The 24,302-nt window shown below is 41.1% G+C and overlaps 2 protein-coding genes across 2 annotated transcripts; one reads left to right on the top strand and one right to left on the bottom strand.

Moving 5' to 3' along the window:
• The first annotated feature begins 399 nt into the window (after positions 1-399).
• On the top strand, positions 400-8,165 carry LOC104425762 (pentatricopeptide repeat-containing protein At5g61990, mitochondrial). The gene is made up of 4 exons (XM_010038551.3): positions 400-3,948; positions 4,040-4,135; positions 4,610-4,816; positions 5,919-8,165. Exon 1 carries the CDS (start codon positions 400-402, stop codon positions 3,751-3,753), a length of 3,354 nt encoding a protein of 1,117 aa, XP_010036853.2. The 3' UTR covers positions 3,754-3,948; positions 4,040-4,135; positions 4,610-4,816; positions 5,919-8,165.
• Positions 6,558-16,722, bottom strand: LOC104427639 (probable alpha-mannosidase At5g13980). Its single transcript, XM_018865119.2, is given in 32 exon segments — positions 6,558-6,773; positions 6,871-6,905; positions 6,908-6,938; positions 7,038-7,085; positions 7,284-7,379; positions 7,457-7,567; positions 7,647-7,731; positions 7,830-7,942; positions 8,953-9,018; positions 9,194-9,313; positions 9,421-9,468; positions 10,965-11,036; positions 11,119-11,178; positions 11,281-11,346; positions 11,544-11,689; positions 11,779-11,998; positions 12,085-12,141; positions 12,226-12,291; positions 13,419-13,508; positions 13,595-13,762; positions 13,855-13,948; positions 14,044-14,116; positions 14,119-14,143; positions 14,582-14,695; positions 15,127-15,198; positions 15,288-15,371; positions 15,527-15,571; positions 15,573-15,647; positions 15,795-15,969; positions 16,182-16,270; positions 16,356-16,439; positions 16,522-16,722. Coding segments are annotated over 32 exon segments (3,027 nt in total). The 3' UTR covers positions 6,558-6,575.
• Between the last annotated feature and the right edge of the window lie 7,580 nt (positions 16,723-24,302).

The raw sequence follows: 24,302 nt of genomic DNA, 5'->3' as shown, positions 1-24,302 counted from the left end.
TTCCTTCATCCTCCTAAACAAACCTTTCTTTGACATAGTAAGAACTCTGCAAGAGCTTCGTCTGCATGGGACATTATATTGTCCTACAACCCGGTACCTCACTATTATCTTCTCCACTTTCTTCTAAGTTTTCCCGATCGATTAATTTTCCATAATTTAGTTGCTGGGACAATTTAATTTACACAAAGTTGAAAATCTTCGAATCGAATGGTCCCAATAAAACGACCGGTCTCTAAACTGCGCCCAATTCTTAAGATCATTGATTGTTGTTGAACGTGTATTGAGGAGCATAACATTTGCCTCGATCCAAGTCGGGCTTATATGCCACGATTTGCGCAGCCCTAAGAGAGACGTTGCTCGTGCAAAACGAAAGTCTGGGATTTCATTTCACAAAACTAGATGAAACAGCTAACTGGGCCCGGCCTATATGAGGAGATCCAGTCCATCGAGTATTACAAGGCCCAAATCCCAAAGACCAAGCCCAAGACCAAGACCAAGCCCAAGCCCAAGCCCAAGCCCAAGCGGAATGCCACCCGACGCCGTCGTCTCCGTCGTCTCCGTCTTCTCTCCTTCCCTCTCCCCGCTTCGTCGCTGCCGCAGTTCCTCCAGTTCAGTGGCGGCGATCCCCGACCTCAGCAGAGGCGCGCGCATTCGAAGCCCATGTCAATATCAAGACTCGCTCGCCTTCGCCTCGGCCTCCGCCTCCGCCTCCGCCTCCGCCTCAAGCACGCCCGATCGCTCTGCACCTCCTCGCATTCGCAGCTCGACCAACGGACGGCGGGCGAGATCGCGGCCATCCTCAGCCACCACCATGACTGGGAGCTCCTCCTCCGTTCCTCCGACCTCCCCCAGAAGCTCAACCCCGACGTGGTGCTCTCCGTGCTTCGCGACCACCGGGTGCCCGACCCCAGACGCCTCCTCGGCTTCTTCCGCTGGTCCGATTCCTTCCTGGGCGCCCCCCACAGCTTGCATTCCTTCTCGATCCTCGCCGTCCTCCTCTGCAATTCCATGCTTTTTCCTCTCGCCCACGGCGTCGCCGACCGCATGATCGATACCGGCGCGCCGGCGTCCCGGATACTGGACTCTTTGCTCTGGAGCCACCGTCAGTTTAGCAGGGGTAATGATGCCGCGGTCTTTGAGATTGCCATCAGTGTTTACAAAAGGAGAGGGCTTCTGGGCGAGGCTTGCTCCGTGTTTCTCGGTGCCAAGGATGGTGGGCTCGTGCCTAGTTTAGTTTGTTGCAATACGCTCCTCAAGGATTTGTGCAAGGCCAACAGGATGCCCCTGTTTTGGAAGGTTTACGGAGGCATGATGGAGGCCGGTGTTGTTCCCGACGCTTACACCTACACTAGTCTCATCACTGCTCACTTCAAGGTGGACGATGCTGAGGGGGCTAAACAGGTGCTCTCTGACATGAAGAAGAAGGGATGTACCCCCAATTTGGTTACGTTCAACGTTATGATCGGAGGACTCTGCAGATCTGGGCTCCTAGACGACGCTCTAAGTTTGCTCAAGGCAATGCCTGGCCAGGGTTTTACGCCCGATCGATATACTTACACCATACTCATCGATGGCTTCTGTAAGCACAGGAGGTCGAGAGAGGCAAAAGCATTACTTGATGAAATGTTCGATATTGGATTAAATCCTGAACAAATCACCTACACAGCATTGCTGGATGGGTTCATGAAAGAAGGGGATGTCGACGAGGCTTTCAGAATCAAAGATTTGATGGTTGACCGTGGTCTAAAGTTGAAGGCTCCCACATACAACGTGCTCATCGCGGGTCTTTGTAGGATTGGTGATGTGGAGAAGGCAAATGCTCTGCTCGAAGAGATGACTGTCGTAGGCACAAGCCCTGACACTCAGAGCTATAATCCACTGATAGAGGAATACTGTAGGAAGCAAAACATGGCTAAGACTCGTGAGATTTTGATTGAGATGAAAAGTAGAAACTTGCTACCCTCAGTTTACACCTATGCTGTGATAATAAAGGGCCTATGCCTCAGTGGACATCTCCAAGCGGCTAACAGCCTTCTGGATGAGATGATTGGCGCAAATGTAAAACCAAATGCAATTATTTACACGACTCTAATCAAGGGCCACATCGAACAAAATAAATTTGAAGATGCAAAGAGAACTTTTGAGGAAATGAAGGGGAGAGGGATTTTGCCTGATGTATTTTGTTATAATTCTCTTATCATGGGGCTCTGCAAAGCCAACAAGATGGAAGAAGCAAGGCTATACTTAGTTGAAATGTTGGAGAAGGGGTTCAAGCCTAATGAATATACTTATGGGGCTTTCATCAGTGGGTATTGTAAGGCAGGGGATATGAAGGCAGCTGGCAGGTTCTTCATGGAGATGATAGACTGCGGTGTAGTACCAAGTGGTGCCGTCTGCATGACTCTTATTGATGGTCATTGTAAAGGTGGTGATGTTGGAGAAGCATTCACAATTGTTAAGGTGATGCTCGAGAGGCAAGTGCTGCCGGATGTACATATTTACGGACTGTTGATCCAAGGACTTTCAAAGAATGGGAAACTAAAAGAAGCAATGGAAGTTTTTTCTGAACTCCAGGAAAAGGGCGTAGTGGCTGATATTTTTATTTACAATTCTGTTATATCTTGCTTGTCTAAACTGGGTAAACTAGCAGATGCTTTTCAACTCCTCGAGGAGATGGGTCAAAGATGTGTCAATCCTAACATCGTCACTTACAATGCTTTGATCAATGGTCTTTGTAAGTTAGGAGATGTTATTGGAGCTAGGAAGCTGTTTGATGGAATTTCAGCTAGAGGCTTGGCTCCTAATAGAGTGACCTATGCTACAATCATAGATGGATACTGTAAATCTGGCAATTTAGGTGAGGCATTCCATTTGTTTGATGAGATGCTATCCATGGGAGTTCAACCTGATAGCTTTGTTTATTCCGCCCTTATCGATGGTTGCTTCAAAGAAGGCAATGTAGAGAAGGCTCTTTCTTTGTTTAATGATATGGTGAACAAAGGCTTTGCATCTACTGTTTCTTTCAATGCTGTAATTGATGGCTTCAGCAAGTTGGGAAAGCTGAATGAAGCTGAGAATTTGGTGGAAGCTATGGTTGATAGGAACATTGCACCTAATCATGTGACCTATACCATTCTCATTGATTATTTTTGTAAGGCAGGAATGTTAAGTAAAGCAGAGGATCTCTTCATCAAGATGCAACAGCAGAATCTGACACCAAATGTTGTGACTTATACTTCGCTAATAAATGGTCAGAGCAGAGCTGGGAACAGACTCAAAGCATTCGCTGCTTTTGAGGAGATGGTGAGCCGAGGGATTGAGCCTGATGAAGTAATCTATTCAGTGATGGTTGATGCTTATTGCAAGGAAGGGGACTTGATAAAAGCTATTGAGCTTGTTGATGACTTGCTTGTCAAGGGCTTTACCATGAGTGAAGATGTCTATAATGATCTTCTGGCTACATTGTGTGAAAAAGTAAGTTTTCCGGAAATTCTGACGATACTTGATAAGCTAGGAGAGCGCAAGCCTAAGCTAAGTGTGACTACATGTAGTGCTTTAGTATGTGGATTTGCCAAAGCAGGAAGTATGGAAAAAGCAGAAAAGATTCTGGAAAGTGCAGTTAGGCTTGGATGGTTGCCAGTTTCCACTGTTTTAAGTGATATTTATAAGGGTCAAATTGGTGGCCACGAGAATGACCCAGGGAACTTGTTGAAAGAAGAAGAGATGAAAGTCGCTTCTCAGGCTTCAACTTGATATTGATGAACTTTATCAGTTACAAGTAATTCTCCACTCAATGGCAAATTCTCAATGACTTTTGCCGGGTTAAGAAGGCTCTGGATATGCGTGTCATGGCTCTTTGAGATGGTTATTGTTTATCGTATGCAGCATTCTTCCTTTGAGAATGGCGAGAAATTTTGGAAATGAAATGACATAATAATGTCCAGAGAGGTAATATCTTGCATCGTGCTTGAATAATAATTCAGTTTCGATACATCCTGAACAGTGACATAACTGATCCTATCATTCACGTTTTGTTTAGGAGTATGTTATACTAGATGAATGTTCTGATGTTGTGGTACTATTCAAAATGGTTGCAGGTGGAGTTCTTTTCTTCATGCTGCCTCCAAAATGTAAGGTCAGTCGTATAGTTGCAAATGAAGGATAGGGAAGGACCTGTAATATGATTTTTTCAGAATTGTCTAGTGCAGGAACTTCAACTAATATGTATGAACACATCCGCTTGGTCAAGATGATCTCTCAGACAGCTTTTATTTTGTGGGTTGAATGAAGTTTCTCAGATCAGTCAGCAGTCACCTCTTTGGATTTTTGTTGGGCTGTAGTTGTCCATTTGACTAGCTTATAGGCTTTTGTTAAGGATAGCTATCTGTATGCTGAAGCCAAGCGCCGCATCCACTATTGTTCATAGTGACAAAATTGCTTACTTAACCTGCACATAGCAATTTTTGCTTGCATCGGCTTTTCTCCTGGGTTGTCTTGAGATTGCTCATCTGGTTCAAATTGGTGTTCTGTTTTCTAGTTTCTGTGTATTACTGGGTTCCAAATTGTTGATACTGTTGGCATCACTATAATTAATATCTTTCATTTGCAGTGAGTAATGGAAGGGAATGGGAGAGATTGACTTAGTTTCAACTTTCACTCAAATGTGATATGATTCCATCTGGCTGATTTTCATGACCGAAATTGTCAAAAAGAGGTGCTTTTCATTGACTTGGAAGACATTAGGGACTCACTTGCTGTGGAATTGGAAATAACAGATGGAGCGGTCTTAGTGGCAGTAGATGTGGCGGATATACTGGTAAACTTTGATTATGTGGGCTCACTCAATGGTTGCTGTCATTTTAGCACTACAGCCATTTCAATTTGTGTCCCAAATGCAGTTGTTATTTCTCAAGATGTAACTATATTCCTTTGCTCCCAATTTACAACCATGCTCATGTTGGTTTAGCTACGCCATCCTGTTAATTATGATTGAGGTGCTAGGTTCATGTCCATATTGTAATTGTGACAGGGAGTGTACTAATGAAAAATAAAGTTAGGTAGTTCTTTAACCATGTCATCTTATACTAGTATTATATAAATTGTAAAAATGTGTGTCTTTTGGCATAAGAGCATAGCTGCAACGTCTCCATATGATATGACGACGTTTCGTCATCTTAATATAATAGTCACGATATCTTTTTTATTTTTTACATGAGAAGGGGAAGAAATGGTATGACATATATATCCTAATTGCAAGAAATAGCTTCTTTGATGCACCTGTGTTCCTTTAAATTAGTCCATCTTGCAGGACATATCTATCTCGAACAGACAAAGACACTTCAAGCAGCCTCGCCAAGTTTTTGGTTGAATAGTGAATACTATGTTGAATTCTTCTGGCGGAACATACAATTGTTTCCACCTTATCACCCATGAACAATCATGATTAACAGTCAGTAGAAAGTCTGAACTATTGTGAGCTCTAACCGATTGTTATGCAATGTGTGCATAACACAGACAAATCAGCATAGCACTTGAACTGCCCTAGGGCTTTGATTATTGACTTTGCAAGCACTCTTATGACATGTCTGATAGAAAGGACAGAATAAATAAAGATACTATATTGGCATATGAGGAAGAACTCTATAAACATCACTTGGGCAAAGCTCTTTGTGCAGTTGTCAAATGCACAGTTTGAGCACCAACATGTAAAGCAGGTGGATCACACCCAAGATGTGGGGTTTGCATAACTTGTCGGTCCTACAGTATAAATCATGAGATAAAGCCCCTGGGGTTCTTTTTTTATGATGTTTGGAACAAAGTAATGTTCCCAATCCAATGTTTTGTTTCGGTTTTTGAATTTACTATAATTTGAAGGGGGTACTCCAAATATATTAATGCTGTGGTAGCTTTTTCTGTAGGAGGGAGTACCAAAATCAGAAGAAAATGTACATACCAACCCCACAACAACGAGAGAGCTTCCAAGATAGGAGAGATTGAAGGCTGCCATGTCAAACTTATTTAGCTCTGAGTGGTTTCTCAAATATGTGGGCCAGCTTATCCTTGATCCATCACTTGGAAGTACCCAGCTACAATATGATATACTAGCTCATGTGATAGCATAGACATTAATGCCTATATGGCTCGGGGCCAAATACAATGCTTTCTTAACCTAGAAGTATTGGTTATGGAATAGTATGCTTATTCCTACTAACTGAGACCTGTTGTGTTAAGGATTGATTGGTGAGATGCAGCACAGTGTCCTGCTGGTAGACAGGAAGAGTCATTCCATTAAGAAGCCTGCTTGTGGAGATGAAATTTGCAGGGGATTGGAAATTAAAACCTGAGAAGAGAGAGAGAAATAGAGACCGAGTAAGATGATGTCTGATTTTTTCCCAGACAACATATGCCTTCTACTTTCAAACTGAAGTGAGGTGAATGCTCCATAGAATTAACCAAGTTGTGCGTGTACCATTCAGGACGGCCTCTAAGACTGTTAAACTGCATGATTATCAATTGTCTGAAGAAAAATTCTTTGGACTCACATTTGCGCTGCATTTCTTTCCCTTGAGTGGCCCTTAAGAGCCAAAGTTTATAACAAAGGTGCGGATCTCCATGGGTGCAAGCTCCACCACGAGTTCTATAGGATCTACGGGACCTCCCCTGACTGGATTGGCTCCTTCAGGGGGGCCTTCTACTCTCCACACCAGTTTTCTTTTGAGCATATCTGCTTTTTCTTGGTTAGCAGACAAATTATGCTCCACTATTCTGCTCATCTGAATCATTGTAGGAGAAGATAGCATGAGACAAATCACTTAAAAGTGGCTGACAGCGATGCAAGTGTGAACTGTTGCAGTTTATTCAGCAAGTTACCTTCTTATCTGGAAAGAGTTTCTTCAGTTCCACCTGGCCATAACTGAGAGATCCTTGTCCTCTCCAATCTTGAGTTTAAAGTACCGCAGAAAAGTTAGTATCTTCAAGAAATATTAAGAATATTTAAATAATTCTTTGGAGAGCTACGATCTAAATAAAGTAGGAACCTCATATAAGTGTGCCAATCTGAGGAGAACATTCCTATCTTCCAGCTCCTGCAGTGGTTGAGGAAACAGAACAAGGATTTAGCAAAGAAGGGAGATATTCTTTGTTCCATCATTTGCGTTTTTTAAGTGGCAATGCCAGGCTGAAACATAGAGATCTTTGACCAAAATATCTGGAAGAACTGCAAATACAATCTCAAAGCACACTTTATATAGTTGGTCAAATAAACATAGAATGAGATTCGTAACCTGGAGGGTTATCAGGGCAACATTATCAGGTAAGGTGTAAGAAGAAGCTAATGCTGAAAAGGTTGGTATATAGGAGTTTGCCTGATCGTTCCCTCCCTGCAGAACGATAATGAACTTATAAATAAATTTTGCCCACAGTGCTGACAAGAGAAATGAAGACGGTACTCTTTCACCTGCTCTGTAAAGGCTAGTAGAAGCGGAGAATATATTTCCTGTCCAAATGTTCTACGCCACTTAGCACCCTCGCCTGAAGGATCAATTCTCAGGTAGTGCTTCCCCATGATCTGCAAGTTACCTCTTGCAATGTGTAAATAGAACCGGTTTCAGACTGAAGACCATGGAAGAGAAACTGTGACCACTTACAGTGAGTCCCCTGCAATCATCAATGACACAGAGTGTTTCGTTCAGCGCCTCGGTGATGCCTTTGTCATCATCACGAAGTAACCTCCTGTCCGATCCAAACTTTGTCTCAAATCTCAGTGATATACTGGAATATGGCATTTATCATTGTTTATTGAGGTTCAAAGCAAAAGGGATAGAAGAAACCTGTGGAGCATAAGTTCCAATTGCCCATCAATGATGCTTGAACCTCCCACAGGTCGGTCGACTAGAACTGAGAACTCTGTACTGTTATCTCGAATGTACAGGCCAAGATTAATCTGGAAGGACAATACCAGAATGATTGAGTTGATTGCAGTAAAATATTTTCACTTTCACATTGATCTTTATGTTATTCAAAGATAAGGAAACAGAGACTAAAACAGTAATTTGGTGTGATTGGAGAATTTCTAGTCGTGATCTTAGCAAGCAAAGTTCTGTTTTTCCATTTTAAACAAAATTTATAGTAAAAGCTACTTTCAATAAAGCTTGAATTGATCTTTTTATGTCGCATTTTGATATGTGCCTGTTTCATAACTCATTGCTAGAAGGGGATTCGGGGTTCTCGAGTTGACTTTAAGCATGTTACTTATACCATTGAAGAACTTGACAAAACATTGACAAAGCTGAAAACTTCTCTTTCGTCACTAATTCAGGCAAAAAATAACCTTATAGGTTATCAACCTGTTTAATAATATTTACAGCTACGGAATTGACAGCGACCATGTGAGTTAGACAAATGAATGGGCGCATCTGGGATTATTTCAATTGTCGGGTGAAAGTGAAAACAAAATAAAGTGGATTCTTCATATTATCGCGGGCAGGCGAAATGCAGTTCAACTGTTAACTTAATGGAAAATGGTAATTACCTTGATATTATCCAATGATGTCACAAAAGCAACTAATGGATGCTGAACTTTTTGCAACTCGGTTGAATGTGAACTAGAGGGAGACTGACTATATATGGATAAAAATTACATTTTAGTTCACTGTCTTCGTTGTGGTTATCTTTACCCTGTGAGGATATTATATCAGCTCTCTGTTCTATTACTAAATTGGAGGTTTTTCGAAGGTTACTCTGCAATTCACGAGTTAGTCTGCTGCAGACGCCATGAAAGCCATTTAACTCAAGGTCAGCACCTCAAGTCTTCCTCTCCATATATTAGCTTATCGGACGAGTTTTTGCATCCGGATTATATTTAACTAGGCAGGAAGGAAAACGTAATGGAAAAGACTGAGCAATTAATACACAGTGTGGATAAGATGGTTGTGCAAAATGACTAGAACATACGGGGTAATAATTTCCTGCAACTGGTTGATTAACCTTCAAATCCCAATCTTCTCTGTAATTTCGAATCTGCAAGAAATTTCTTGATAAATTATCTAAACAACTGAACGTACAATCGGAATCTTTACCAACAACCTACCATGGCGCAAATGACGGGAAGAAGAAATAAGCACCAAAAAATAACAAAGGGATATAATTGTACGTTAGGACATAATGTTGGCTTTGGAGCAACTGCATGACGTACCCTTTTTAGGAAATCACGACCATTAGAATCGGTATAGAATGTCTTATTGTTGTTTATGGTAGTTCTAAACTGAGTGACAACCTCTTTGCCGATATCATCATCAATTGGGATAGGCCCTACCTACAAGCATTACACAGCTCCAGCAGAGATTAAATAAGGTTATTACATAGTCTTTCATAGTGTTCACCTTGATGATGCTAGAGGATAAGATGAGATCGGCAACTCACAGTGAACTCAACCTCAACATGCTCTTTTCTCTTGTAAACTCTTGTTATCTGCAATATGGGCAAAATTCTCAAGTTACCACAAAACACGGTTCGATCTTCTTTTCCAAATTCAGGCATTTTCAAAATTTGCATCTTCTGATATGAAGCCTCTTTAAGAAAATCAGTCATTTTCTGAAGCATGATGCAATCAAAAGAAAGGACTTGCTGAAACACTCAGGAGATAGAACCATCAATCGCATAGTTCAAACTCCAAAGACAAAGAAATGTCATATTACCAAGTGACTTTGACAACCGACAGTCATAGTTAAGTTGCTATTCATTTGAGAATTCATGTGTATGATTCTGAAAATAAATGTCTAACAAAAAATAAGCTACACTAGGATGCTAGAATTGTTGTCTTGAATAAAGAGCATGTGGACAGATACGCACACCTGATGCCAACTAACTCAAATGATAAAAGGATACCTAGTCATTTTCTAACACATAGGGCTTATGAGGTTAGCCCGACTGCTTTTGCTTGAGATTGACCCATGAAATGCTTCTAGACACTTTCATCATGAAGAAAATTCACATATGGTGATGATGTTATAGGTCTTGTGTTCCTTTTCATTCCACATAGTGACTGCATGATGCTCATCATGCATGGTGATGGCACGGCAGGTAGCAAACATTACCTAGATTATCTTTAAAGAGGATTTTGAGAATTTCAACATCCTTTGTTTCACACGACCATTATTGGCAAAATCTTTAAGCTATTAGGAAGCGAGACCATAGTGCATATCTAGCTTATTTCTAAACTCTTAGGTATTTAAGATGCATAACCAAATAAAGAGTTCCTATGCATGTCCTGAAAACCTTCCCCATGTCTTCCCAAAGAAGTCCTCTTCTGCAGTCGTAAGTGGTATCTACTTATCAAGTACACCGAAGAATCTTAACAGGGCAAGGATCTGAATTAGGAGAAGAATAATATATAATGCATTTGAATTTTAAAAAGCATATTAATTGAAAGGCCATGTACAGAAAATAAGAAAATGAGAAGGACAGCAAGAAAACAAAAAAATCTGCTAATACTACTTTATGAATGTTTGTAGTGCCCTAAATCTTTTGGTCCAATATCATCGGTTTCCTTTTCAGTTCATTTAAGACCCTATGATTAAGTTCTTAACATCAACAAACTAAGATTTTGGACACGTATCTCACCTAAGAGAACAAAGCAGATGAATGGAGCTTTTCACTATATTGGGGACTTCATCAATGGAAATGCAAGCTTAGAGTTTCTGCTAATGCCGATCACCAGGCGAATACACAATAATCCTATGTGCTGCTTGTTTCCTCAATTCCATCATCAGTTGAACATTATCGAGATTCAATATGGACAAAATGTCAATACACTGGGACTCTATTTATTATGGTTGACTTCAATGACCTAAAACCTCTAAAAGCTTAGTCAATATGAGGAACATGAAAAAATATAATAGTTTGATTGAGTGTCATGAATGCATTTTAGCAATCTGGTGAGAAAACTAAAGTGCATGACAAACCACCTGATATATCCATGAATTGATCCTTTGATGTACTTCATCAACCAGTGGTCCCCGCAAAATAGTCAAAGGAACCTAGACATTGTAAGGAGTTACGATTATAAAATGTCATTAGTAATGAGCTGTCCTGAGTGAGATATTCTGGAAGAAACTATACCTTCCCATCATACTTAATAGGGTAGGTAACATTTGGCCGAAAGATATACGCTCCAGATGCCTAAAAAAATAGAACTACCAGAGTTATACAAGAACATCTCTAAGATGAAGAAACTTTTGCAGATGTTCCCCTAGGTAGCAGCCATTGATAAAAATGATTTACCTGAAAATCCACACTTCCATCATCTCCAGAGTAAAAGCTGTGTGATTGCTCCAAAGGTGCTTTGACCTTCATTCAATCATTATGTCTCACATTAAAGTACATGAACAAATTAAAATGCAAAAAGTTGCCTCATCTAAACATTTTTTGCTGAAGGAGAAAGCATGGTAAAGGATGAAGATGCTTGTAGATAGATATTAAGAAAAAGAAGCAAATTCTGGTTTTTTCTACTCATGAAACACATTGTGCTATAACAAAGAACATACCGAACTTCTGCTGTTTATATATTCAACCTGTCTTGCATCATTTCCAGAATAAACAAGTTTTAAGTTTCCGTCCCCTATTTCTACTGTATCATTCATTCCCCTTTCTGAAGCAAACATGATTTGTCTCTCAGAAGTTGCAGCAGCACCTGCCAAATGGAGCCAAAAAGAAGCAGAGAAATAAAGATGTAAATTCGGCAATACTTCACATTGCAACTGGACGAAACCATTCCCATACCTTTTCCTTTTGCATTTGAAATGATGTAACTGTTGAAACCGAGGGGTGGAACGTATACAGTGAAGGCAAGCCAATATTTGGGGGTCACAGTTGGGGATCTTCCCAGATATGCCAATGTATAATAGTTCCTTATACCCAATGTGACATTCATAATAGGAAGAAGCTGCGATTGAACTTCTCTTCCACTGGAGTCTTGAACACTAACATCTTCACTAACAACCTGTACCATGTATGTCAAATACTCATAAGAACTCTATTAACGATTAATAAATTGTTTTTTTAAATAAAAGTACGTCAAATACTCACAGGAACTCTTATAACTTCTTGTCTTTTCCATCCTAGTGAGTTGTAGACAACAACCACCTACAAAAATTATGTCTTAAACACTAACTCTTTTGCTTTTTTGGTATTTTATGAAAATTCATCCAAGGTGTTTGCACTACTCACCAGCTTCTTCCCATTCGATAGATCAACTTCTGATGGGGGACAGTAACTAATGTTCAAAAGTGGACACTGAACTCATGCCAAGAAGACGGACCAAAAGTTAGAAGGCCATGATTATGAAATAATAGACTGCTTGGACATAAAGTGCAGAAAAGTCTGCGAATTTTAAGAGAGAAGAGTAACTATTTACTAAAATCTCTCCATCGATGCTGACTCAAATATTTACCCATTGCATGTCGGTGTGATGCTAATGTGGGGGCAAAAGAATACCCCAAGTGCCAAAACTTGGCATAGGAGACACTTTAAAAGTGTTAAAAGTTAGAAAAGTGACACTTAGTTGCCAATTTTTTTTAAAGTTTGGACACTTGAGTGCCACATCCAGCAAACTCTACCAGAAATCTTATGTGGTAATTTTTATTAATTTTGCTCACTTACATGGCTTGCTAGAAGATTGACTCAGCAAAGACACAAAAACCACGTCGTTTTGACACAATTCTAATTTTAATATAAAAATTAATTAAATTAAATTTAAAATCATTTTTTTTTTTTCATTTTTTAAAAGGAGGTTTAGCTGGTGGCTGAGGGCTCAGCCCACCACCGCCACTACCCCACCATAGCCGGGAAGGTGGGGGGAGGGTCGGCCGGGGTTGCCGAGCCTTGGCTTGGGGCCGACCACCTTAATCGACCGATGGCGAGAGCCGACAACCCTTGTCGGATCTGGGTGAGGGCTGAGCTCTCAACCACCGGCTGTTATTCATCCTCCTCCTTCTCCATTTTTTTTTTTGGTTTTAAATTTAATTTAATTAATTTTTATATTAATTATTTATCCACATCAGCAACAAAACGATGTCGTTTTGGTACTTGTCTAGCCACATTAGTGTGCAAAATGACGTTGTTTTGCACTTGGCTCGCAGGAAAATCGCCACATCAGCATTTGGCTGGATTTTCTTGCTAAGTGTCATTTTCCTAACTTTTGATATTTAAGTGTCCCCTCGTGCCAAGTTTTGGCACTCTAGGTGTCCCGGACTCCTAATGTGGGTGTGTGTGCATTTCTAATGTCTCATCTCTACTTATTTTGTGACGGATGCAAAAAGTATACCACAGATGCATAAGATTGTCATGTGATGGACTAAAAGCTCAAATGGGAGCAGGCTGATCCTAGGAAATGTCAAAACAGTCCACTAAATTGGAATTGCCTGTTGGATCTTTGTCTCGGAAGAATTGCAAGAAGCTGCTCTGGGTGTCTCCATCATGCAGCCAAGAGATGCTGCAACTACATCCTTAGCCTGACAAAGTAAATGTGAGTCGCAAGAATCTTGAAACATATGTGGTCATATGTTTTGAAAACTCTGAAGAATATAATGAGCTAAACCTCGGTGTAGCCTGCAGAGAGTCGCTTGGTGTAGTCATCAGCAACATGCTGTCTCTCAGTACCAGTTACTGCATCGTGATGCTGTGCAATGGCTAAAGCTTCGGCTAAGGAATCAGTGTTTGGCCCCAGTTTCTTTCTTCCTGTCAAAAATTCTAATTGCCTGGCAGCCTGTTCATATTCATTACTCATCAGCATATTATCATGAGCTTAAACGATATTTATTAGCAATCGGAATCAAGAGATGGCCATGCGGATGTTACCAAGTAGTAACCACTCAGCATTCTCACGTAGCCTTTGAGGGCAGGTCTGCTCGTAAAGTAGCCAGTCCAGTAAACATTTATTTGATCTGCATATCTGTCGAGCATCTCAGAGAGGTCAAAAAAAAAAAAAAAAAATAGAAAAGAATATTTTTCTGCAACTTCTATGTTACTCTAAAACATCATGCTTACGGAAAGAAGTCCCCAGTTTTGAGTGGCCATTGGTCATTGGAAGCATGCTTGGCGTCCGTATAAATTGAGGGGTTGAGTATAAGGCATTGACACGTCCGTCCTAGAAATCACTCCAAATTGCATTGAGAACAAAATGAAACTAACTTAGCTATGTTTATTCGAGTGAGAAATGATCATGTCGACCTAAGAATGCTGGAATTAACTGAGAAATGGCTTTCAAAGGGGGCTTGCAAGCGTAGTTATCAGTAACAAGATATGCACGAAAATCATAAGTTGCCTCACTGGTTCAACATCAATCTGGTCTGTGTGCCAAAGCAATAATGCACAAGGTGGTAGCAAGATAAATTTTCACGTTCTTCTAGAATGTAAAGTTGTGAATTCATCTGATGCATTGTCAATAATAGGTATCGAATGGAGCTAAAACTAGTCAATGTTGACCAATATCACTTCACCCCAGAGGAGTAAATAAAGTAATCAATCATGAGGACATAAAAGAAATCCATCTTGATGCATTTTGGATGGCATAAAAGATACTAACTTGATTGACGTAATGAATAAATTTATCCAATTGCCGGAACCCTGTATGCGCATACTGGTACTGGAAGTCATTGCCCATAGTCCACATGACATGGTTTGTACGAGTGATGTTGGCCTGAAAAAGATAAGATGGGACATTCCTGATGAGCCTAAATTCAGATGGAGATTATATAGGCAACAATGATTTGGTTCAATTACTAATGGAAGAAAGATATGAATCATTCTCGACAGAAGTATCAATTTCACTTGCAGAGCATCAGGATAGAGTTAAGCTATGAATGAACTCGACAAACCGTTGATACATCATTAAAAAAAAAAAAAAACTGTAATCCGCTCTTGAGTAAATAATCTTAAATCTAACATTCACTATGAGACCCCAATAATCCAAGATAAACTGCTTTTGTAGGGAAATATGATCCACTTTGTTTACGGATTAACAAGAGACGATCACATTGACAAGAAACTGAGAAGCTGAAAGAATATGGAAATAAATCCTACAAGGCTCCTAGGCCAAATGAATTGCTATCTTACTTATGCCAATCTTACTTGTGATATTGCAGCAGACACAAAGTCATTCACTCGCTCCTGGACATTGTAATCAAACAGATTGTAATCATCCTACAAATTGATACAACATAATAATATTAGGCAGACAATAATATGAATCTAGAGGGTAAATCATGAAAAAACTTGGTATAAGGGATAACCTGAACAATAGGCGAATCATCGTTAACTTCATAATGGAAATTATTGGGAGGTCCATAGTTCTCCGGAAATGCACCAGCAAATATCTACAGAGGACTTAAAATTCTTAATGCATGTACTTGCGAATCCAAATAAGCTTTGAAGATTATGAAGATAACTCTAGACGAAAAAGGTCAAATTGTGGGAGCTTGCATCAACTTCCTCCGTCAAGAAGGGAGAAGAGAAATGCTGCAGCACTAACCTGTGCAGATGAAGCAAGACTATTAGATGCTCGCCAGACAACCTCAAAGAGTTTTTTCTGCTTTCCGTTTGGCTCTATCTTGGTAGTCTATTCGTGCAAAGAAAACAGAATCAAATCCAACCTGTAAGTAGAGTAAACTTTGTGTTAAGCAAGTCATGAACTCAATGCTGTTAACCAAGATCACCAAAGATCCAAGCCATCACTTAACCAGCATCCATCATTGAGAGGAGGAGCTGTATATATTAAAGTATAATAGAGAAGGCAAGACCTCTGCTCCTAACAAGTAAGCCTGCACAGACGAATGACCAAAAGAATCAATTTGCCAACCAATTCTTGGGGTGACACCGAATTCTTCCTTGATAAATCGGTGGCCAAGAGTCGTCTGATCAATCATGTCGATGTAATGAGTTGTGGCCTCATCATGCATGCACATTCCTCCATTTCTGTGCCCGAAAGGTAGCAGTCAGCTTTTAAAATCCTCAAGGATGAGTTTAAAGATGCATCACGGTGAGTCAGTTAATTAATTGGCAATTAAAATGATGCTAAAAGGCATAGACTGGCGCAAGACAATTCAATGGAAAGTAGTTTTGCCTTCCTCTCCCTCACCCACACAGCAGGGTTAACTACTCTAAAAGAGGGGGAGTCGATGATTTACATGAACTCCAGTTGACCCGAACTCACGAGCTGCTTGACTGTATTTTGGACTTGCTCGCTCTGGTCTCTCCACCAACGTTGGAAAAAAGCCTGCATCAACAGAGGGAATATCCTAAGTCAGGTTAAAGAAAGTGAAAGAAGGTAAAGAGAAGGGGAGAGGGTGCAAAGTGCAAGCCTGTTCCGCATAGATGAACTTGCGGTCCTTATTGGCTAGCAGTGCCGGAACTATGGAATCCAGTTCATTCTGAACGCACGCGCCCTGAATCCATCAACCACGTAAATATAACATGTTTCGTTAGAAAAGAAAGAGATGGAGACTTGGGTCGGGAGCGCGAGGTGACCTGAATGGTATTGTTGGAACCGACGTAGTACTGATCAACCGTCTTCTTCCAGCCGACGTCGTCGTGGGTGTGAGGGACCAAATGGACGTTGAGCTTGCCGGGCACGACGCGGGACGTGGTGTTGTAGGCAATGTACTTGGATTGTGCGCACCGCAGAAGCAAGAGCAAAAGCGAAGCCGAGACAAAGGCCCTCATGCTCATGGTCGGAGTAGAGTTGCTGGCCGCAAGGAATGAGCAAAAAGCCCGAGAAACCAAACTTTTGATGGACGTAAGAACGAAAGAAAGAGAATGGAGGCAGAGGAGAGAGGCTGGCAATGCATTTTATGGTCGACGCAAGTCAAATTGCCGGGTCCATTCAAAGGAGCAGGACCAGGCAAAAGTCTCTTACCGTCCCAAACAAGGCAGAAAATACGAGATAAGTGGAACGAAGAAATTGTCAATAAGAGTGAAACCAAGACAATCCAGTCTTCCCGAAGTGGGATTGACTATTACTAGGACTCGTCCTCTTTTGTCCTTTGCATATGTTTCTGTTGGTTTCACATCTCTATCTACATTCACACCCAAAATCACGAAATGTACTCACAAATATATGATGTTAGACTTTCATTAAGGTACTATATATAATACAGTAGTCCACATTTGACGAATAAATAATATTAGAGGATTATTAAAAAAAAACTACGGTTTCTTAATGATAGATATGTATTAGGAAATTAACCAAAATAAAATTTGACAAATATAAATATTTTCATTGCATGTTGTTAATGTATGCCGCAATTTTCCATATTTGCTAAAATCAATACCATTATTAGAGATAATGAGATAATTTTCTTCTTCTTCTTTTTTTTTTTTTTTTCGGTAAAGGTAATTATATAGAAGGGAAAAGCCAAAAAAAACACAAACCGGCGCTAAGAACTTTCACTCATAGTGCAAAAAAGCAGAATAAGAGGAAGGGAGCCGGCGCAAAAGAAGAAGCAAAAACAAAGAAACTAAAAAATAGCAAAAGCCACAAGCCGAGGCACAACGACCACTGCACTAGAAGCACACAAGCACTAGCTAACTAGGAATTATAGTGTTTCCATAAAAAATAAGAGGATCAAAGCCCCAAGCTCGTTCCTGGGAGTGTCTGGAACCCTGCTATAAGTTAGCACTTTATCTTTGACAACTTTGATAAGGTGATCCTTCATAGCAGCAACCTGTTGCACTTCAGCCCGAAAGATGGTTGCATTCCTTTTCTTCTAGATAAGATGACACAAGGCGCCAAAAGAAAATCGGACAATGGAGTGAAAGAAATCCTTACTAGAGAGAAATCTCAAGGCCCAGTTGATGATCTCTGGCCAAGGTCTATTGTGCCAAGGGAGATTACATCTCCCCGCCCAAAAATAAACAAGAGTCGCAAGCACATGGCACTAAAAAAACAGATGATTAATCGAATCCGGAGTGGTCTTGCAAAAGGCACATAATACATGGTTAATTCTACCATAAGACAGGAGAAAAACCTGGGTAGGCAAGCGGTTCTTGGTAATAATCCAAAGGTTGAATTGAAACCTAGGTGCCATGGCGTTTTTCCGGATGAAATGGGCCCATGGCACCCTGTCTTTCTTAGCTCTTAGAATCTCCCAAGCTGATGCAACTGAAAAAACTCCAGAGGAGGAGCCACACCAAGAGAAATGGTCTGGAGATCGAGATGAAGAAGGAGGATAAAATTCCACCCCTCAAGTAGAGATCTGAACTCTTGACCCCCCGGTGACAGAAATTCAGCTACCGTAGCCTGAAGGGAGAAGTCCGAATTTGCAATAACTGATTCAGGTAGGAAGAGGTGTAGCAGGCCTTTTTGGTGCCAGTTGTCATACCACAGTGAGATTGATCGACCATCTCCCGCTTCCCAAAAGAAGAAAGGTCTAAAATCCCTTCTCAATTTAAGAATTTTCTTCCACACCCATGAACAGATTGTAGGGGTGGAAGAGACCCAAAAATTATACTTCTTTAAAAAATTAGAGTGAATCCAACGACACCATAGGGACTCTTTGTCAGTAAACAAAATCTATATATATTTGAGGATGGTGGCTTTATTGTAGTCGCGCAATCTGCGTAGGCCCAAACCACCCTCATCTTTGAGAACACAGATATCCTCCTAAGAAACCTTAGCCCCACCTCAACCAAGGGAGGAGCCCTTCCAAAGAAATTGCCTCAGAATGCGCTCAATGTGGTGTAAAACTGAATAAGGAAGAGTGAAAACACTAGCCCAAAAAGCTTGAATTGAGTGAAGAACTGACCTTATCAGCTGAAATCTTCCAGCAAAGGAGAGAAATTGGTGGGTCCAAGCATGTATTCTAGCCGTGATTCTATCTATCAAAGAGATACAATCCGTTTTCCCAAGTCTTGAAGAGATGATAGGCACACCTAGGTAGCATACTGGTAGATTTTCTTCCTTGAAACCAAAAGCCAGGATGATGTTCCTCCGAAGAGAAGGAGATCCCCCTGCCATAAAAATCTCACTCTTGTTCTTGTTCAAAAGTAGACCGCTCCAAGAGGAAAAGATGTCAAGAGCTCTCTTAAGTAAAGTCACAGACGGCCAATCCGCTTGACAAAAGAGAAACACATCATCGGCAAAAAAAAGATGAGAGAGACCCATCACTTTACATCACCAAAAGTATCTAAATTCCTCCTGGGCTGTACGGGAACATATAAACCCTGAGAAAACCTCCATCATCACTAGAGTAAAAAGGTATGGGACATAGGGTCTCCTTGTCAAATCCCTCGTCCTCCCGAGAAGAAGCCATGGAGTTCACCATTAATGGAAATAGAGTATTTAGGTGTGCGAACACAAACCATAATAAGATTGATCATCCAAATAGGAAACCCAAAAGCTGAAAGAGTGATCTCCAAAAAGTCCCAATCCAGAGTGTCATAAGCCTTTTGGAAGTCCACCTTAATAGCATACTTTGGCAGATAAGAGTCGAGGTGAAAACGTGCAAATAATTCCTGGGCTAACAGGATGTTTGTAATTTATTGGAATGTAACAAGTTGTACTGTATAAAAAAAAACAAAAATATAATCTTAATATAGATTAATCTACAATATGTATCTTTTTGATATATGTATTGATATATGTAATGTACATAGCATCCCAATTCTATTTAATTTAGGGGCCTTAGTTGGTGATCCGGGCTGTTTCCCTCTCGACGATGAAGCTTATCCCCCATCGTCTCACTGGCCGTGCAAGCGTTATCCGGAATGATTGGGCTAAGAGGATGTAAAATTCTTCTTCCTTTGACAAATGCATTATGAGAAGAACTTATAAGGTCATTCAGAACCGCGGCAATCCGATTGGGGAGGATATTGGTTATAATTTTATAGATGGTGTTACAACACCCTATGAGCCTAAAGTCAGAGACATCACATGCGTTCGGAACTTTAGGCACCAGAGCTAGGATCTTATTATTAACCTCTTTAAAAAGACGACCCGTGGCAAATGAGTCCTTCATAGCATCTAGGACCAATGGCCCTACCAGGCAGAAGTACAGCGCAAGTGCCATAACTTGGCACCGAGGGACACTTAAGTGCCATAACTTTAAAATGGTACACTTGAGTGCTAGTTTTGAAGTTAAATGAGACACTTAAATGTCACTCCGGCGAAGATCCGGCCAAATGGCTTACGTGGCGACTTTCCGGCGAGTTTGGTCGAAAACGGCGTCGTTTTGCACGCTGACATGGCGGAGAAAATGCAAAAACGACGCCGTTTCGTGTCTACGTATAAATAATAATATAAAAATTAATTAAATTAAATTTAAAATATTCAAAAATTTTAAAAAATTAAGAAAAATTTAAAAATTTTAAAAAATTAAGAAAAATTAAAAAAAATTAAAAAAATTAAGAAAAATTAAGAAATTTAAGAAATTTAAAAAATTTAAAAAAGGGGGGAGGTCGAACGGGGCGGCTCCCTCGCCGCCGCCGCCTCCTCGTCGCGCCGGGAAGGGCCGGTGACGGAGGGGGAGGGTCGGGCGGGGTCGCCGCCCCCTCGTCGGCCGACGGCGAGGGCCGTGAGCCCTCGCCGGATGGCGGCAAGGGCCGCGACCCTCGCCCAGATCCGGGCGAGGGCTCGCGGGCCCTCGCTGCCGGTTGGCCGGCCTCGTCGGCCTCGGCCAGGCCCGGCGACCCCGGCCGACCCTCCCACTCCGTCGCCGGCCCTTCCCGGCGGCGGGGAGGCGGGGCCCGCGCGAGGTCCCGCGCCTAGATCTAGGGCGAGGGTCGCGGCCCTCGCCCGGATCCGGCAAGGACTCGCGGGCCCTCGCCGCCTCCCCGCCGCCGCCGGGAAGGGCCGGCGATAGAGTGGGGAGGGTCGGCCGGGTCGCCGCCTTGGCCGGGGCGGCGAGGCCGGCCGACCGGTGGCGAGGGCCCGCGAGCCCTCGCCCGATCTGGGCGAGGGTCGCGGCCCTCGCCGCGATCCGGCGAGGGCTCGCAGCCCTCGCCGTCGGTCGGCCGGCCGGGCTGGGCGACCTCGGCCGACCCTCCCCCTCCGTCGCCGGCCCTTCCCGGCGACGGTGGGGAGGCGGCGGAGGCGAGGGAGCCGCCTCGTTCGACCTCCCCCTCCTTTTTTTTTTTTTTTTAAAATTTTTCTTAATTTTTAAAATTTTAAAATTTTTCTTAATTTTTTTAAATTTTTTTGAATATTTTAAATCTAATTTAATTAATTTATATATTATTATTTACACGTAGACATGAAATGGCATCGTTTTTGTGTTTTCTCTGCCACGTCAGCATGCAAAATGACGCCGTTTTGGACCAAACTCGCCGGAAAATTGCCACGTCAGCCATTTGGCCGGATTTTCGCCGAAGTGGCACTTAAATGTCCCATTTTACTTCGATATTGGCACTTAAGTGTACCATTTTAAAGTTATGGCACTTAAGTGTCATTCCGTGCCAAGTTATGGCACTTAAGTGTCCTTCCGTGCCAAGTTATGGCACTCCAGGTGTCCCAACCTCGCCCTACCAACTCCCAATTATTCTTATAAAACTCCGCCGTAAACCCATCTGGCCCTGGCGCTTTGCCTCGAGCCAAAGAAAACACGATATCACGAATTTTTGAATCAAGAGTAGGCCTGGAGAGAAAATGAACCTAGTCAACCGAGAGAGGCCTCCGAACAAACTCCTTCACCTCCTGCAAGGAAGGCTTTTGAAGAAGAGTCTACGGTGACAAAATTTTGAGAAAAAGGAGGCAAATACCGCAGGCACTAAGGCCGGATCCATAACCAAAGAACCTGAGGGATCCCTGATCGATAGAATTCGGTTCCTAAGATGTCGTCTGCTGACTGAGTGATGAAAAAACTTCGTATTCCGATCACCCTCTTTAAGCCATCTCACTCTGGATTTCTATCTGAAGAACGATTCCTCGTGAGAACGCAGGTCAATGTAGATACGGCGTTGGACCTTCTCCAAATCAACAAGAGTAACATCATCTACATTCTGTTGAAGACCAAGCTGGATGATACGTAACTCATTTGTTGCCTGATCAGTCCTCACCGAAATGTCTGCGAAGGCCTCTCTATTGAGGCGCTTGAGACGGCCTTTAAGATGCTTCAACTTGCACACTAGATGATACATGGGAACTCCGCCAATCAGATTCTCCCAAGCTTGTTGAACAATCGAACAAAAATCCAGATACTTCATCCAGAAATCAAAAAATTTGAAAGGCTTCCTTCTAAAAATCGGATTGAGAACTTGGATAACCATGGAGAATGATCCGAGATTCCCGAATTAAAAAAGGAAGCCTCCGGTAAAGAGAAAACATCATTCCATTTGGTGTTAATTTTCTTCTTTGTACTGTAGTACCCATAAAAAGGTTATTTGTCATGATGAAGAATAAATGGCACTTGTACCGGTGATTGCCAAAAAAAATACAAAAGAAAACTTCGCCAAAACAGATGAGATTCTATAGCTAAAACTCTTTTTTTTTTGTTGTAAAATTTCAACCGTTATTTTTCATAATAGGTGTTTCACTAAGAAATATTAAATACATGTGTATGTGGGAAAAAGTACCGAAAAAGTTTTAAACTTATTACATTTTTGTCAATTAATTCCTAGACATTTTAATTGAGCTAATTAAGTCCATTTGATCAATTTGGCAAAAATTGCTAATGTATACGTTGTTTGACGTGACACGTCGATGCTGGCATTAACAATTTTTTAATAAAGTTCAAATTTTTTTATTAATTTAATATATATCTTTTTTTTCCTTTTCTCTCTTTTCCTACTTTACTTAGTACTTTTTTTTTTTCCTTTCCTTTTTCCTCTTTTACCTCCACTAGTCATTACCAAGCCTCGTCGATGACCAACGGAGGTCATCGCCCTTGTTAACCTCGGGTGAGGGAAGCCTGGGCCTGGATTGGTGAGGATGCCCTCGCTAGATTTGGTGAAGGTCTACTCTTGCCAACATGGGCACGGAGAAAAATAAAAAAAAAAAAAAGAAAAAAAGAGAAAAGAAAAAAAAAAGTAAAGAATGAAAAGAAAGAAAGGAAATTTTTTTAAAAATATCAAAATATTATTAACAATTGCTTACGTCAGCACGAGCATTCATGTCAATAATTCCTAGTCAAAATTGGCTGAGTTGACTTAATTGATAAAATGTAAACTTGTTTATGACTCATTTAGCACAATTAAAATGTTTATGACTGAATTGATAAAAAATGAACAAATTTAGCATTTTTTGAACAATTTTTCCTATTAAGACTCGTTAATGAAAAATTAAGGCAGTTTCGTAGAACTTATAAAGAGTTCAAGACAATAAATTGCATTTGATAATAACTTTGAAATATTGATAAATGCAAAATAAATTAGAAGCCAATATTTGAAATAATATGAAAAGAATTTAGTTTAGACCCATGCGATGCACGGACATCTTGCTTGTACAGTGTATTTGCTTACCAGCATATCTATGAAGCCCTTTTCACGGTCCGATTATAAGGACCCGACCTAACTCAACCCATTATAGTTGGATCATTTTTAAGGCCAACACTGATCGAGCATTGTTAGAGCGGTTTCGAATCGGAGTCGGGGTTTGCGTTTTCTGTATCTTGCTGTTTCCATTTTGAAAGAGAAGACACTTTGGATGTCAAGGAGACAGAGAGTATTCCGGGCGAGAATTAGGATATGGATGGCGATATTGATTAATTTGAAGGCTCTTTCTTTGTCTAATGATATGGTGAAGTGAAGGCGGCATCCCCTGTAATTAGATCGATCAGTGTGCTCCAATTCTTGGGTGAGCTAATGAAACTGGAGGCCCTTTTTTTTTTTTTTTTTTTTTTGATTTGTCATTGTATCCTCTCGTTAAATCACATTTTACTCTATCAAACAGAAGGTCAACCAATCATTTGTTTTCGTTTAGGGGGATAAGTATAAGGTCGTAAATAGTTGAGGGGTGAAGTGTAGAAGTGTTTCCTTTCCTTGTATTAATAGGCACCGAGTGCTTTTCTGCTAAATTACCAGTTTGAAGAAAAGCAGCTTTCGATTAACGAGAATAATAAGAGCACCTTCTTTCCTAACTTCTTTGAAGTTTACTTCTCCTTCCAAGCATAAACTTCCCATTACTTTTCCATAAAACGGGCACACCCCTTACTGCTTTCTCTACCTACGATCCTGCGGCGGGAAACTGCTGTTTCCAAGCACGATGATCTGCAGAAGGAGGGTCGTTTATGATCAATAATCTTGTTCGATGTCGCCCACGAGTGTCTGATGAAATGGCTCTTCCGGAAGAGCTTTTGCATGCAGTTAGTGTTGGTTTA

The sequence above is a fragment of the Eucalyptus grandis genome, chromosome 11 (assembly GCF_016545825.1).
Source record: "Eucalyptus grandis isolate ANBG69807.140 chromosome 11, ASM1654582v1, whole genome shotgun sequence".
NCBI lineage: Eukaryota > Viridiplantae > Streptophyta > Magnoliopsida > Myrtales > Myrtaceae > Eucalyptus > Eucalyptus grandis.
The sequence above is the reverse complement of the archived record's forward strand: the minus strand, read 5'-3'. Positions and strand labels throughout refer to the sequence as shown.